The sequence below is a fragment of the Lolium rigidum genome, chromosome 5, assembly GCF_022539505.1.
Source record: "Lolium rigidum isolate FL_2022 chromosome 5, APGP_CSIRO_Lrig_0.1, whole genome shotgun sequence".
Taxonomy (NCBI): Eukaryota; Viridiplantae; Streptophyta; class Magnoliopsida; order Poales; family Poaceae; genus Lolium; species Lolium rigidum.
The window spans coordinates 226,398,980-226,412,982 of record NC_061512.1 but is presented as its reverse complement, the minus strand read 5'-3'; the positions used below and the strand labels follow the sequence as shown (position 1 = coordinate 226,412,982).

General features: G+C 44.0%; 1 protein-coding gene and 6 non-coding genes across 10 annotated transcripts; all 7 read right to left on the bottom strand.

The window, feature by feature from the left end:
- Nucleotides 1-3,232: 3,232 nt before the first annotated feature.
- TRNAV-AAC lies at nt 3,233-3,306 on the bottom strand. Its single transcript has one exon. It is a non-coding gene; the product is annotated as a tRNA-Val (tRNA).
- Nucleotides 3,307-3,557: 251 nt separating this feature from the next.
- Nucleotides 3,558-3,631, bottom strand: TRNAV-AAC. Its single transcript has one exon. It is a non-coding gene; the product is annotated as a tRNA-Val (tRNA).
- Nucleotides 3,632-3,882: 251 nt separating this feature from the next.
- On the bottom strand, nt 3,883-3,956 carry TRNAV-AAC. The gene has a single exon. It is a non-coding gene; the product is annotated as a tRNA-Val (tRNA).
- A 222-nt stretch (nt 3,957-4,178) lies between these two features.
- Nucleotides 4,179-4,252, bottom strand: TRNAV-AAC. The gene has a single exon. It is a non-coding gene; the product is annotated as a tRNA-Val (tRNA).
- Nucleotides 4,253-4,503: 251 nt separating this feature from the next.
- Nucleotides 4,504-4,577, bottom strand: TRNAV-AAC. Its single transcript has one exon. It is a non-coding gene; the product is annotated as a tRNA-Val (tRNA).
- Nucleotides 4,578-4,659: 82 nt separating this feature from the next.
- TRNAV-CAC lies at nt 4,660-4,733 on the bottom strand. Its single transcript has one exon. It is a non-coding gene; the product is annotated as a tRNA-Val (tRNA).
- A 593-nt stretch (nt 4,734-5,326) lies between these two features.
- LOC124653906 (cyclin-J18-like) lies at nt 5,327-10,842 on the bottom strand. 4 transcript variants are annotated; one of them, XM_047192960.1, is made up of 9 exons: nt 10,714-10,842; nt 10,504-10,602; nt 10,409-10,426; nt 10,243-10,313; nt 9,561-9,687; nt 9,400-9,460; nt 8,811-8,985; nt 5,841-5,993; nt 5,327-5,737 (listed from the first exon to the last, which is right to left on the bottom strand). In XM_047192960.1, exons 1-7 carry the CDS (start codon nt 10,825-10,827, stop codon nt 8,867-8,869), a joined length of 609 nt encoding a protein of 202 aa, XP_047048916.1. In that variant the 5' UTR covers nt 10,828-10,842; the 3' UTR covers nt 5,327-5,737; nt 5,841-5,993; nt 8,811-8,866. The 4 variants fall into 4 exon arrangements, with proteins under 4 accessions (XP_047048916.1, XP_047048915.1, XP_047048917.1 ...); XM_047192959.1 differs by having other exon boundaries at nt 5,327-5,993; XM_047192961.1 differs by having other exon boundaries at nt 5,327-5,988.
- Nucleotides 10,843-14,003: the final 3,161 nt, after the last annotated feature.

Here is a 14,003-nt window from a genome sequence, read left to right as displayed (position 1 = left end):
TATCACCAACATCTAGGCGCATGTTTTTGGATGCATATCCAAAAATTCGAAGTGAGCTCTAGTTATACCAAGTACCTAGGAGGCGATGTACATGAGTGTCGTGACTAATGAGCATGTTCATGACGTATGTGGCAGTTAGAAAAGCCTCGTCCCAGAATTTCAGCGGCATATGATCATTAGCTAGTAGGGCAAGGCTTACTTCAACAATATGGCAAGGCCTAATTCAACAATAGGCCTATAAAACATGTCAAGTCTTAAGGCTAGGCCACTTGCTTGATCATGATGGTTTATCTTATCCTTCAAAAATCATGGTTCAAAAACACAAAGCACACCCTATAATCTACAAAATATAAAAAATGTAGTCCATGAAACGGGTCACCACTCACTACACCTGGCCATACCTCGGGCCGGGCCGGGCTTCAGGCTGGGCCTGGAAAAGCCCGACAGTAAAAACTCAAGCCCAAACCTAGGTCGGTCCTGGAAATTGAGCCCGAACCCGGCCCAAACGAGTAAAAGCACGGCCCGGCTGGCCCAACCTGATCCTTCCCTAAATTGCACAAAGTGTAAGCCCGAGCCTGGCCTGACGTTTGGACTCGAATTTCAGGCCCGAGCCTGCCCCGAAGTGCAAGCACTAGTAACATATGGGTCTTCAATGACGGTATGCTACTAATGGTTTGGAAATCCGTCAGCGATTGTATTTTTCTATGACGATAGGGCGTTTTCGCGTCACAGATGACGATTTGGGCCGCTCGGCCCGAAAAAATAGTGACGGGCGAGGTCTAAACGTCAGCGATTGTGCAGAAATGAGCGTCACGGGTTGTTGGTGGCCCGAATTGCTGAGTCGGAAGTGGGCGGGCGTCACAACAACTGGGCTTCGGGCAGGTGGACACACCTGACCTACACTCTGCACGCTCTTGTTCACGTACTTTTCTGTCTGCCCGCACAACAGTCCAAAGCCTGCAGCACTGGAACCTATATTTGTAAGGGGAGACAACCACTGTCTGCACACATGTACCTGGCTTGCACCACTCGGGCCCGAATGTCAGATGCCGACACGACCCACCTGCGTGCACCACTCTATTCCTTCTTTATTTTTTCCTGTATAAAAACTTGGCCTATATAAAAATTTGGGGCCCTCCAATTTCTTAATATTTTCAATTGATGTATAAGAAATTTAAATATATATGTTATATTTGTCAAATATTTCAAATTTTCTTGCAAGATAGGGGCCTATTTTAGATTTTTGAACAGGCCCCAGATTTTGCCGGCTCGACCCTGACTACGGGCCAGGTGGTGCTTATTGTAGTTGTAAAAAATCTGATATTCGTTGATTTTCTTTGTAGTCATCTAAAGATCTCGGGAGGGAGGGATAGTATCGCGAACGAGGGGGCGAGGAAGGATCGTTTGAACCTTTGAGATCGGATACCAGAAAAACGGACTTTCCGGATTGATGCCCTTATTTGTGTTGGTTCAATACTTTCCATGTATTACAACTTATTTCCTAATTGATTGGAGGATTTTCTTATTGTGGATTCGTGGTGATTCCTTCATTGTAACGATTTTGCATTTAATACTCCCTGTTTACTTCTCATGATGTTGATTTTGCACCGATGTTTAGTACAATTGGACGGTATAGACGTTTTCGATGTTTGATGTCAAACATTTTTAGTGCTTAAAGTTGTGCATCAAAAACCATGTAAAATAAAGCACGCCGTACATTTTGGAGAGAGTGAGTAATACTTATATACTACCTCCATACTAGTTTATTAGTGTATTGCACACTTAGAAAAACATTAATTTGATTAACAAAATGTGAAATATATGTCACAAAATTATACAATTGGATTCAAATTCAAAAGAACTTTCTAATGATATAATTTTTGTGGTACATATCTTGACTAAATTAGTAGTCAAAGTTTTTCATGAAATACGTAAAACCCTAATAAATTGGTATGGAGGGAGTTTTTTTTTTTGGACTAAGAAGCCACAAAGAACACTTAGGGTGTGTTTGGTGGCCTGAGTCAACTCAGAAAATCTCTTCTCATCCCACTTTTCTCAACTCAGATTATGTTTGTTAGCTCGGGTGGGACAAGTAGAGCTTAGCCCACATCATACGAATAAGGGCTCCCAGCCTGGCCAGGTTGTGAAGCTCAAATCGAGCTTCACAACCCAGCTGGGCTGAGTCCATCCCGCAAAGTGTCTTGGAAATCCCGCAGCACACCCCCCAGACCCCAGCCCGTCTCCCGCACCCACTCCCGCACCTCTCCCGTACCCGCTCTCGTCTCGTGCCCCTCCTCTAGCCACCGGCCGTTGCCGCCGCCCGCCTGGCCGCCGGTCGCCACCGCCCCAGGGCCGCTGGCTCCGCCGCTCCTCCCATGGCCGCTGGCCTCCGCCGCTCCCCCCATGGCCGCCGGACTCCGCCGCCCCTCCCCTAGACGCCTCTCCCCTCGCGCAGGACTAGCCTCCAGTGACCCGACCGGACTTCCCTGGACGCTCGCCGGCGACTAGATGGCCGATAATTGGATATCCTCGACCTGGTCGACCGCCCACCACCGTGAAGAAGCCCCCATGACCGCCGCCGTCCGTCCCCCGCCGGCACCACTCCCTGCTCTGGTCGCCGCCAGTCGCCGCGCCTCCCCTTCCCTATTCGCCACCCGCCGGCGCCCCTCCCCTGGCCAACGCCCTCCGCCGCCCCTTCCATGGCCGCCGACCGCCGCCGCTTCTCCGCTGGCCGCCGGCGGCCTCCTCCATGAACGTTGTAGACAAACGGGACTGGATTGCTTTTCTTTTTCTCTTCTCCAGGGTCATTTTGCAAAATTGGTAGACCTCTTTGTAAAACTGCTGTGTAATATTCTCAGCTCAGCACAAATGCTACCAAACAACATCTCAGGGGAGAATATCTCAACGTATACGAGCTGCCAAACACATGATATAATCTCACCTCAACTTGGCTAGGATCAACATGTTGAGAGGAGATAGACATTCTGTGTTGCCCCGGGCTACCAAACACACCCTTATATACCACAAAGATACTGTAATCCACGCACTAAGCTAGAATTGCAATCATACATTGGTATTTTGCGGCTTGATATTTATAATGCTGCATTCGTAGTCGCAAACAAATTATTTTAATAAATGATGGAAATGTTAACATACCGGAAGTTAGGAAAAGAGAAATAAGAAAAAACGAACAGTAAATAATAAAATACGAAAACACATAGGAAAAAATATATGGCGTCGTCCGGATTTGAACCGGAGATCTTCAGCGTGTTAAACTGACATGCTAACCAACTACACCACGACACCTGTTTATATGTACCACGGCTACCAAACACACCCTTATATACCACAAAGATACTATAATCCACGCACTAAGCTAGAATTGCAATCATACATTGGTATTTTGCGGCTTGATATTTATAATGCTGCATTCGTAGTCGCAAACAAATTATTTTAATAAATGATGGAAATGTTAACATACCGGAAGTTAGGAAAAGAGAAATAAGAAAAAACGAACAGTAAATAATAAAATACGAAAACACATAGGAAAAAATATATGGCGTCGTCCGGATTTGAACCGGAGATCTTCAGCGTGTTAAACTGACGTGCTAACCAACTACACCACGACACCTGTTTATATGTACCACGGCTACCAAACACACCCTTATATACCACAAAGATACTATAATCCACGCACTAAGCTAGAATTGCAATCATACATTGGTATTTTGCGGCTTGATATTTATAATGCTGCATTCGTAGTCGCAAACAAATTATTTTAATAAATGATGGAAATGTTAACATACCGGAAGTTAGGAAAAGAGAAATAAGAAAAAACGAACAGTAAATAATAAAATACGAAAAAACATAGGAAAAAATATATGGCGTCGTCCGGATTTGAACCGGAGATCTTCAGCGTGTTAAACTGACGTGCTAACCAACTACACCACGACACCTGTTTATTATACCACAAAGATACTATAATCCACGCACTAAGCTAGAATTGCAATCATACATTGGTATTTTGCGGCTTGATATTTATAATGCTGCATTCGTAGTCGCAAACAAATTATTTTAATAAATGATGGAAATGTTAACATACCGGAAGTTAGGAAAAGAGAAATAAGAAAAAACGAACAGTAAATAATAAAATACGAAAACACATAGGAAAAAATATATGGCGTCGTCCGGATTTGAACCGGAGATCTTCAGCGTGTTAAACTGACGTGCTAACCAACTACACCACGACACCTGTTTATATGTACCACGGCTACCAAACACACCCTTATATACCACAAAGATACTATAATCCACGCACTAAGCTAGAATTGCAATCATACATTGGTATTTTGCGGCTTGATATTTATAATGCTGCATTCGTAGTCGCAAACAAATTATTTTAATAAATGATGGAAATGTTAACATACCGGAAGTTAGGAAAAGAGAAATAAGAAAAAACGAACAGTAAATAATAAAATACGAAAAAACATAGGAAAAAATATATGGCGTCGTCCGGATTTGAACCGGAGATCTTCAGCGTGTTAAACTGACGTGCTAACCAACTACACCACGACACCTGTTTATATGTAATAGTACCATAATGTTTTTATTCGTAAGCTTTTAGTTTGTCAAAAAGAAAAACGGACAATAAAAAAATTATGGCATCGTCCGGATTTGAACCGGAGATCTTCAGAGAGTGAAACTGACGTGCTAACCAACTACACCACAACACCTGTATGTTTATCAATGGCACCATAATAATTTTATTACTAGTAAAAAATTTAATCGCCTGATTATGACGTTACCCTGGACCTTTCTTCCCCATCTAATCATGCCATGGAAAACAACAAACCACAATTCTTCCCTACAAAAGATCATGGCATGTTAATGATATTATTCCTTACTTGATGGTGGACGTAAAACAAGACTCCTAGTCAATTCGTAGGGTAACTTTCGAGCTAGCACGAGCTGATTCTGTCTATCAGTAGGCCTATAAAAATGTAAGTACAGAGGTTAGGCCAGTAGCTCGATCATGATGGTTCATCTTATCCTTAAAAACTCATGGATTATACAGTCTGCAAACACAAACCAAATCATGGCCTATAAAATTTGAACAGGGAATATCTTTAATATGACCGTATCACATCAACTCTCATTCCCTCTACGAAAGCTCATGGCATGTCATGTGAATGATATTTTTCCTTACTTAATGGTGGATGTAAAACAAGACTAGTCAATTTGTAGGGTAACTTCCGAATTAGCAGGAGCTGATTCTGTCTATCAGTAGGCCTATAAAATTTTCAAATACAAAGGTTAAGCCACTAGCTTGATCATGATGGTTCATCTTATCCTTAAAAAAATATGGATTATTCTGTCTGCAAAGTGCAAACACAAAACCAAATCATGGCCTACAAAATTTGAACAAGGAATATCTTATTATGAGAATATCCCATCAACTCTCGGAGCCCTCTCTATATGCATATGCTGAATAAAATCTACGAATATGCTACTTCATCAGTTCAGCATATGATCAGTATCTGACGATGCAACTCCGTTATTTTCATATGAAGTTTACAATTGTACATAAAAAAAAGATGGCGAGATTTCAATGTTATCGTAACCCTCAGGTAAAATAAAATGCCAAGTGCCACTGCCGCATTGACATGAGGGGATAACTCAGGAGAGATCCAGCATCAATACTTTGGCCACTTTGTACAGAATTAATTAGCAAGCATCACTCCTCAGCATGTTTTGGAAATCAAAATTCAAAAATGGTCAGATGCAAACAAGCAGCACTATGTTCTACATATGTACTTTGGTTGCAGATCGTTAGTACTTACATTGGTAAAATTTGGACACTACCAGTTGTGTTGTACACATACTGAAATCTCTCTTGTTCTTCTCTTTGCTTTCATCTGGTTTGATCACATGCATGAGAATTGTCATAACAATCTTCGAGATCTCTTCTTCAGCATATGAAGTGGTAAACTGGACTGGAAAGTGCAGATATTGTTAGTAAGTACATCAGAGTTGTCAGAACAATCTTATTTATTTAGCGGACCAGTGCACTAGAATGCTTAGACACACCAGCCGTCATAATTCTTACATATGTAGGGAGTAGGCCTTGGCCATATACAGACACGTTGTTCATGCATTAGCATGTGACCTCAAGGAACACTAGGTATAAATTGAAGAAAGTATAAACAACTCAATGCTCACCGTTCCACTTGAGAAAAGATCACCAAACCAAAAGCAACTATTTTGGACAATACATAAATAAAGTGAATTATGATTCTAATGGCCTACCCTAAGGAAGGACTGGAAACTCCCATTTCTGCCGAGGAACTGAGATAAAATACGCAGCACCAAGAAATTGGTATGCCACCAGTAAATGACTGCAGCACGGGCAACCCCCACTACTAGGAAAAAGCTAATAGGACCCAAGCTACCGCCGGCGCGCCAAAAAAGTGGTCCGCCGGCGCTATATTACCGTCGGCGCACCTATCATTGGTGTGCCAGTGATGCTCAAATACCGCTGGTGCATCGAAAAATTGGCATGCCGAGGGTACGGGTCGCCTAGGTCTGGGCCATGGCAAAATCTGGTGCCCACTTACCGCCGGTGCACCACTATAGTGGGATGGCGGTGGTTTAATAAAGAAAATGATTGAAATTTCAAAATTTTAAATCCTTTGAGATGTCCATATGTTATGTCATCTAGTTTGAAGGAAAAATTAACATACATGAATTTCGCCATTTTTTGCAAAATGGCGCCATGTTTCGATAAAACGGCTTCGGATTTTTGCGTACAACCTCCGATGAAAAAGTTTGTTATACTCCCTCCGATCCATATTAGTTGCAACTAATATAGATGTATCTAGACATATTTTAGTTTTAGATACATCCATACTAGTATCCATACTAGTATCAAGTAATATGAATCGGAGGAAGTATGAAAATTTATCTACGGAAAAAGTTACATCCGATTTCAACCGCCTACGGCCGTTTACCGATTTTTTTAAATCGTAAAATTCAAAATGAAAATTGGAGTTTTCGGAGGTTTTAGATTTTGCTGCGAATTTCTTTGACAAAGGGGGCACCTACCGCCAGCACACCACCATATTGGTGCGCCGGCGATAACCTTCGCTTTATTTTGAAAACCAGCTGGCGCACCCCTTCTCCTCCTCATCTTCCCCTTCTCCCCTCCTCCTCTTCCCCTCCCCCCCACTTCCATCTTGTCCACCTTCTTCCAACTCCTTCCTCTCCCTCCCTCCGGCGACCACCTCCTCAACCTCCCTCCGGTGACCACCTGCTCGAGACCTCCCTCCGACGAGCTAGTCCGACGAACACCTGCACGAGACCTCCCTCCGGCGAGAGCTACTTCGGCAAGCACCTCCTCTTCCCCCCTCAGGCGAGCTACTCCGGACCCACGGCCACGGCGACGACCTAGATCTAGGGTTTTTATTCTTAAAAAATTACCGTCGGTGCACCACTGTTACCGCTAGCAGACCAGCCTGGTCACCGGCAATAATGCGATACCCCTGGCAGGTTACTGCTGGTGCGCCGGCGGTAACGTCGTTTGTGCGCCGGCGATAGCGTTTTCCCTTGTAGTGTGGGCCACTCTTACTGGTGGCGTACCACTCTCTCCATACGCCACAAGTAAGAATCTACTAGTGCCGCACCAGAATTGTGGTACACCATGGGTAAATAGTGCCGGTGTACCACTTATTTGGTGCGCCACTAGTACCATTCTACCTATAGGCTTTTCCCTACTAGTGAACACCTTCAAAAAGGAATGCGACAATGACGACGCTGCTTCCCGGACAGGTGCTAAGGTTCCCCCCGGTACGCAGAGGGGCGAGGGGAAGGTGTACACCCGACACCCTTCAGGAAGGAATGGCGGCGCCCGCGGGCATCACTGCCCGCGGTGCCAGCCAAGCCGACAGGGATTTCTCCCGACCCCCAAAAAACCACGACCTGGACGCTCCATCGTGCTCCACCAAACTCGCCGCCGACCAACACGCGCACCACAATCTTGTAATCACCAACGCCGTCTCACCGTGGCCAATGATACGAGACCGGCAGGAACGAGAAGAAACAGCCAGGGGGCGAGGAGTGGCAGAACAACGGCCATCTGGGAGGGAACAACATCCACCGCCATTGGCGGTAAACTTCTGAGCTAGCATGAGCTGATTCTGTCTATCAATAGGCTTATAAAAATGTATACAAAGGTTAGGACACTAGCTCGATTATGATGGTTCATCTTATCCTTAAAATGGATTATTTTGTCTGCAAACACAACCAAATCATGGCCTATAAAATTTGAGCAAGGAATATCTTTAATATGAGAATATCCCATCAAATCTCATGGAGAGTTGATGTGCCCTCTCTATCTTCATATACTGAATAAAATCTACGAATATGATACTTCAGCATATGATCACTATCTCATGATGCAACTCTGTTATTTTTACATGTAATTTACACTTGTACACAAAAGAAACAGATCACAAGATTTCAATGTTATCATAACCCTCAGGTAAAATAAAATGACAATTGCCACTGCCGCATGGAAATGAGGGGATATCATTGCATTGGCAAGCTCAGGAGAGATCCAGCATCAGTGCATCAATCATCTAAGCTCAATTGTCATGTAATAATGTGGCAACACTACTTTGGCCACTTTTTACATAATTAATTAGCAAGCATCAATCCTCGGCATATTTTGGAAATCAAAATTCAGAAATGGCCAGATACAAACAAGCTGCACTATGTTCTACAGAAGTACTTGGTTGTATGTCGTTAGTACTTACATTGGTAAAATTTGGACACTGCCAGTTGTGTTGTACACATCACCGATGCACAAGCCTCACATACTGAAATCTCTCTTGTTCTTCTCTTTGATTTCATCCGGTTTGATCACATGCATGAGAATTGTCATAACAATCTTCAAGATCTCTTCTTCAGCATACGAAGTAGTGAACTGGACTGGAAATTCAAGATATTGTTAGAAAGTACATGAGAGTTGCCAGAACAACCTTATTGATTTATTGAACCAATGCACTAGAATGCTTAGACACGTCAGGCATCTCAATTCTTACATATCTAGGAGATAGGCCTAGTCCATATATATACATTAGCACATGACCTCTGGGAACCCCAAGTGTAAACTGAAGAAAGTAGAAACAACCAAAACAACTATTAATGTAGTTCTTTTTTTGAAACAGCGAAAGAAAGTTCTTTTTTGGACCATATATGCCTAGTGAAACTGAAACAACCAAAGCAACTATCAATGCTCACAATTCCACTTGAGATAAAAATCACCAAAACAAAAGCAATTATTAATGTAGTTCCTTTTTGGCCCATACATAAACAACGTGAAGTATGCTTCTAATGGCTTACCCCAGGGAATTATTGGAAACTCCCATTTCTGCTTAGGAACTGAGATAACGTACGCAGTAACCTTAAGAGAACAGAGACAGACAGCGTCAGGTTTAACTTTGTCACAGCTCAATCTAGTATCTCTTCGAGGTCAATGGAAATGGTGCATTCAGGGAACATACAAGAGTCGAAGCAGCCAGTGGACAGGCAAAGTTAAAAAGCCATGAGATATCTTCAGTCTCATACAGAATATCCAAGATTTCCATGCACACATCCATATTGACAAGATCACCTAACTTTGATATTTCCCTGTCAGTGAAGAAGAAAATAAGCAGCAGATAATTTGAAACTTCCTTGTTACGTTTAACATAGACCAAGAAGTCCAGAATGATAAGAACATATCAACAGCATATATTCATGATCTAATACTTTGACAAATCAGAAGAATGATGATAGTACTAAGCACTAACAGTTCACAACCGAATAGGATCGACACAACAGATTGTGTTGTCATTCAGTGTGTGTGCACTAAGAAGTAAATAATTACAGACAGCTAAGTGAACTGCTCTTGGGGAGTGAGGAATTGAATGCAACAGATTCTAATTCTAGTGACCAACTATTAGTCCACATGTTTGTCGTGCAGTTTCTCATATAATCCATTGGCCAGTATAAATGGATGTGGACCTTATAGAACATCAGGTTTATGAAACAATTAATGTTTATTACTAACTAGTAATTCAGTAGGTATATATGTTGGTTCTAAAGGCTATCACTTTCAATTTATAACACAGCTCCTAATAGAAGTACTATTAAAATTGGAGCATTGGTCAGCGATTAGCAAATGATTTAAACGATTCAAAGAACCTGAACTGAATGAGGAGCTCTTCCAAGTGTATGAAAGCAATTTTTGTGCATCCAATGTTGTAATCCAATACCTACAGATCCCATAACAAACCAGCAGAGTATATAGCACCGGGAGAAAATATGGCGACATATAGAAAACATTTCAGTTATACCGCTGAAGCTGTACCTCCATGAACACCAGCTCCTGAGGCATTATGACAAACACCTTTAGTCACCATGAGAATGGAAGAGTAAAATAAGACGATGGGTCGTGAAACTCACGGCGTCAGCGAAATCACGGCACGTGAAATGCTGGTCGGCGATGATGCGGTCGCTGAGCGCCTTGAGGCTCTTCACTGCCAGTGGTCTCATCTCATGGATCTGAACAGACAATAGCATAAAAAGGAAGGTAGTAATGATGCTTCCCATGGCTTGCATGCACACACACAGAGTTTTGCATATATAAAAAAAATGCAGACAGTATCGTATCACCTTGCTGGCGATCCACACGGCGACGAGGGCGAAGAGCTGCAGATTGCTGTCCCTGAGGGGCTCGACCAGCCAGGACCTGACGGCTCGGCCGCTTCGTGCGCCGCAGAACCCCATCTTCCTGCCGCGCGCGAGCATGTTGAAAAGAATAAAATAGCGGCCGGCGCCCCAGCTACAAAAACCGAATGCGTGTCGGAGATCGACGGGGAATCACCTCGGCAGCGCGGGGAGGAAGCGCGCGTCGAAGAACTCGAGCGCGGAGTACTTGACGATGGGCCGGAGGTCGAGCCGCTGCCAGAGGGTTAGCAGGTGAGATTTAGTTTGGTTGGGGTTTCGATCGGAAAGGGACGAAAGGTGGGATGGTTTACCTTGGAGGCGTGGAGGAGGAACTGGAGGAGGTGGCTCCGGCGAGAGGAACCGGGCCACCCGCTTGACGCCGCCACCTCCATCGCGTCCCCCTCATCCACGGTTCCCATGGTGGCGCGCCGGCGCCGGAGAAAGGCACCACGACGGCGCCGGAGAGGAAAGCCGTTGCAGCAGAGTCACGACGACGGCGAGCAGGTGAAGTACAGAAGAGGGTGGCCCATTTACTAATAACTAGATAAGCGGCCCAACTAAAAAGATCATTTGCATCAAAATTATCATTTTTTTTTCTCATGGCAAATGATGTTGAAATCAGCCTCTATACATCGACCAGATCAATGCCTACCAGCCACCTCACACTCTTGATCGGATATTGGGCCTAAACCATTTTCGCTTGTTTTTTTATTTTCATTTTCGTTTTCTGTTTTTTTCATTCATTCTTTTTTTTTCATTCATTCTTTTTTTTTTCTTTTTTCTGTTTTTTATCAGCCCGCTTTTCCAGATACCAACCCGCTTTTCCATCTGCTCTAGCAATAGGAGGTGTGATCTAGGAATTTTGGTTCGGACATGTGGATAGTGTAGGCTTAGAGTTTCTTTTGGGCGTTGATCCTATGGAGGAGATGGTGCCGTGTCGGGAATAAATTGCCTTTGCTCATCCTCTATCCCGGCGTTGCTCCAACCGGTGGCCACGTGGGGCAGGTGGTCTGGTCATCTCATCGGTCTCTGGATCTGATGACATTCATGTCTGCTGGTTGGTGTTTGCACTCTTGCAGGTTGTGCTTGGTGTCTTGCTATTGGGGGCAGGTGTGATGACAGAGAGCGACATTCCTCTTCTTCAATTGCATCAGAGCAAGTTGGTGGCACCAAAAATCCGATGACCATGGGGAAATCCCCATCCAACGTGCCGCAACGCCTCCATCTCGTTGCTCCCGGCGGTCTGGTTCATCGGCTCGGAAAACATCCTTGTATGCAAAGGTGTTCTGCCATATCTGGATACGGCGGCGGTTTGCCTCTTTCTTCTGTGTTGCCATGCTGGCAGTGGATGATGATGGTGGGCGACGACTCGGTGAGGCACAAGGATTTTCTCCAAAGGAAATTTTACTTTTGGGGTTCTTTGTGCAAAGTTGCTTGAAAACAAAGTTTTTCTCTTTGTGGTGGCTACTGTAAACATGTGTAACCCTTGTAAGAAAATTATCTAATGTAAGATGTCATTAAGCGAAACCACTATAATAGGACAACCTTCGCAAATGTCCGGTCACACGCTCAGTGCCTGACACATGGCTGCTTGTGGTGTCAGGTAATTCTGAACAAGTGGTCTCACTGCTTGCCACTTGTCGCAAGGAGAGCAAAGTGGGGATGAGGGATGAGAGAGATGGACACGCAAGGCTAAAGCTTACCTAGTTTATAGATTACCCATACACTAAGGCTAAAACTTATATCTCAATGGTCATATGCATTTATCATGTCATTAGACCTGTTGGAGATATGCCCAAGAGGCAATAATAAAAGTGGTTATTATATATCTTTATGTTTATGATAAATGTTTATATACCATGCTATAATTGTATTAACCGAAACATTGATACATGTGTGATATGTAAACAACAAAGAGTCCCTAGTATGCCTCTTAACTAGCCTGTTGATTAATAGATGATTAGTTTCATAATCATAAACATTGGATGTTATTAATAACAAGGTTATATCATTATATGAATGATGTAATGGACACACCCAATTAAGCGTAGCATAAGATCACGTCATTAAGTTATTTGCTATAAGCTTTCGATACATAGTTACCTAGTCCTTATGACCATGAGATCATGTAAATCACTTATACCGGAAAGGTACTTTGATTACATCAAACGCCATGGCGTAAATGGGTGGTTATAAAGGTGGGATTAAGTATCCGGAAAGTATGAGTTGAGGCATATGGATCAACAGTGGGATTTGTCCATCCCGATGACGGATAGATATACTCTGGGCCCTCTCGGTGGAATGTCGTCTAATGTCTTGCAAGCATATGAATAAGTTCATAAGAGACCACATACCACGGTACGAGTAAAGAGTACTTGTCAGAGACGAGGTTGAACAAGGTATAGAGTGATACCGATGATCAAACCTCGGACAAGTAAAATATCGCGTGACAAAGGGAATTGGTATCGTATGTGAATGGTTCATTCGATCACTAAAGTCATCGTTGAATATGTGGGAGCCATTATGGATATCCAGATCCCGCTATTGGTTATTGGTCGGAGTGAGTACTCAACCATGTCCGCATAGTTCGCGAACCGTAGGGTGACACACTTAAAGTTGGATGTTGAAATGGTAGAACTTGAATATGGAATGGAGTTCGAATATTTGTTCGGAGTCCCGGATGATATCCCGGACATCACGAGGAGTTCCGAATGGTCCGGAGAATAAGATTCATATATAGGAAGTCATTTTATAAGATTTAAAATGATCCGGAAGGTTCTATGGAAGGTTCTAGAAAAGTCCGGAAGAAACCACTAAGGAAGGCGGAGTCCCGGAGGGACTCCACCTCCCATGGCCGGCCAACCCTAAGGGGAGGAGTCCCAAGTGGACTCCCCTAAGGGGGCCGGCCACCCCCCACATGGAAGGGGGAATCCCACCCCAAGTGGGATTCCCACCTTGGGTAGGTTTCCCTATCACATGGAAGGTTTTGGGTTCGGGTCTTATTCGGAGACTTGTAGTCCAACACTTGGGGCTTCCACCTATATAATGAGGGGCCAAGGGGAGGGGGCCGGCCACCCCAACACAACAAGGTGGCCGCACCACCTAGATGGCCGGCGCCCCCTCTCCCCAAACCCTAGCCGCCCCACTCCTCCTTCTTCCCCGCACGCTTAGCGAAGCTCCGCCGGGATTCTCCACCGCCACCGACACCACGCCGTCGTGCCGTCGGATTCAAGAGG

Coding starts and splice junctions, on each gene's coding strand:
- LOC124653906 (XM_047192959.1), bottom strand. CDS start 10,827: ATGGGGTTCTGCGGCGCACGAAGCGGCCGAGCCGTCAGGTCCTGGCTG. Junction 10,603..10,713: donor CCGTGTGGATCGCCAGCAAG/GTGATACGATAC, acceptor TTGTCTGTTCAG/ATCCATGAGATGAGACCACT. Junction 9,688..10,242: donor GAGCTCCTCATTCAGTTCAG/GTTCTTTGAATC, acceptor CTTCACTGACAG/GGAAATATCAAAGTTAGGTG.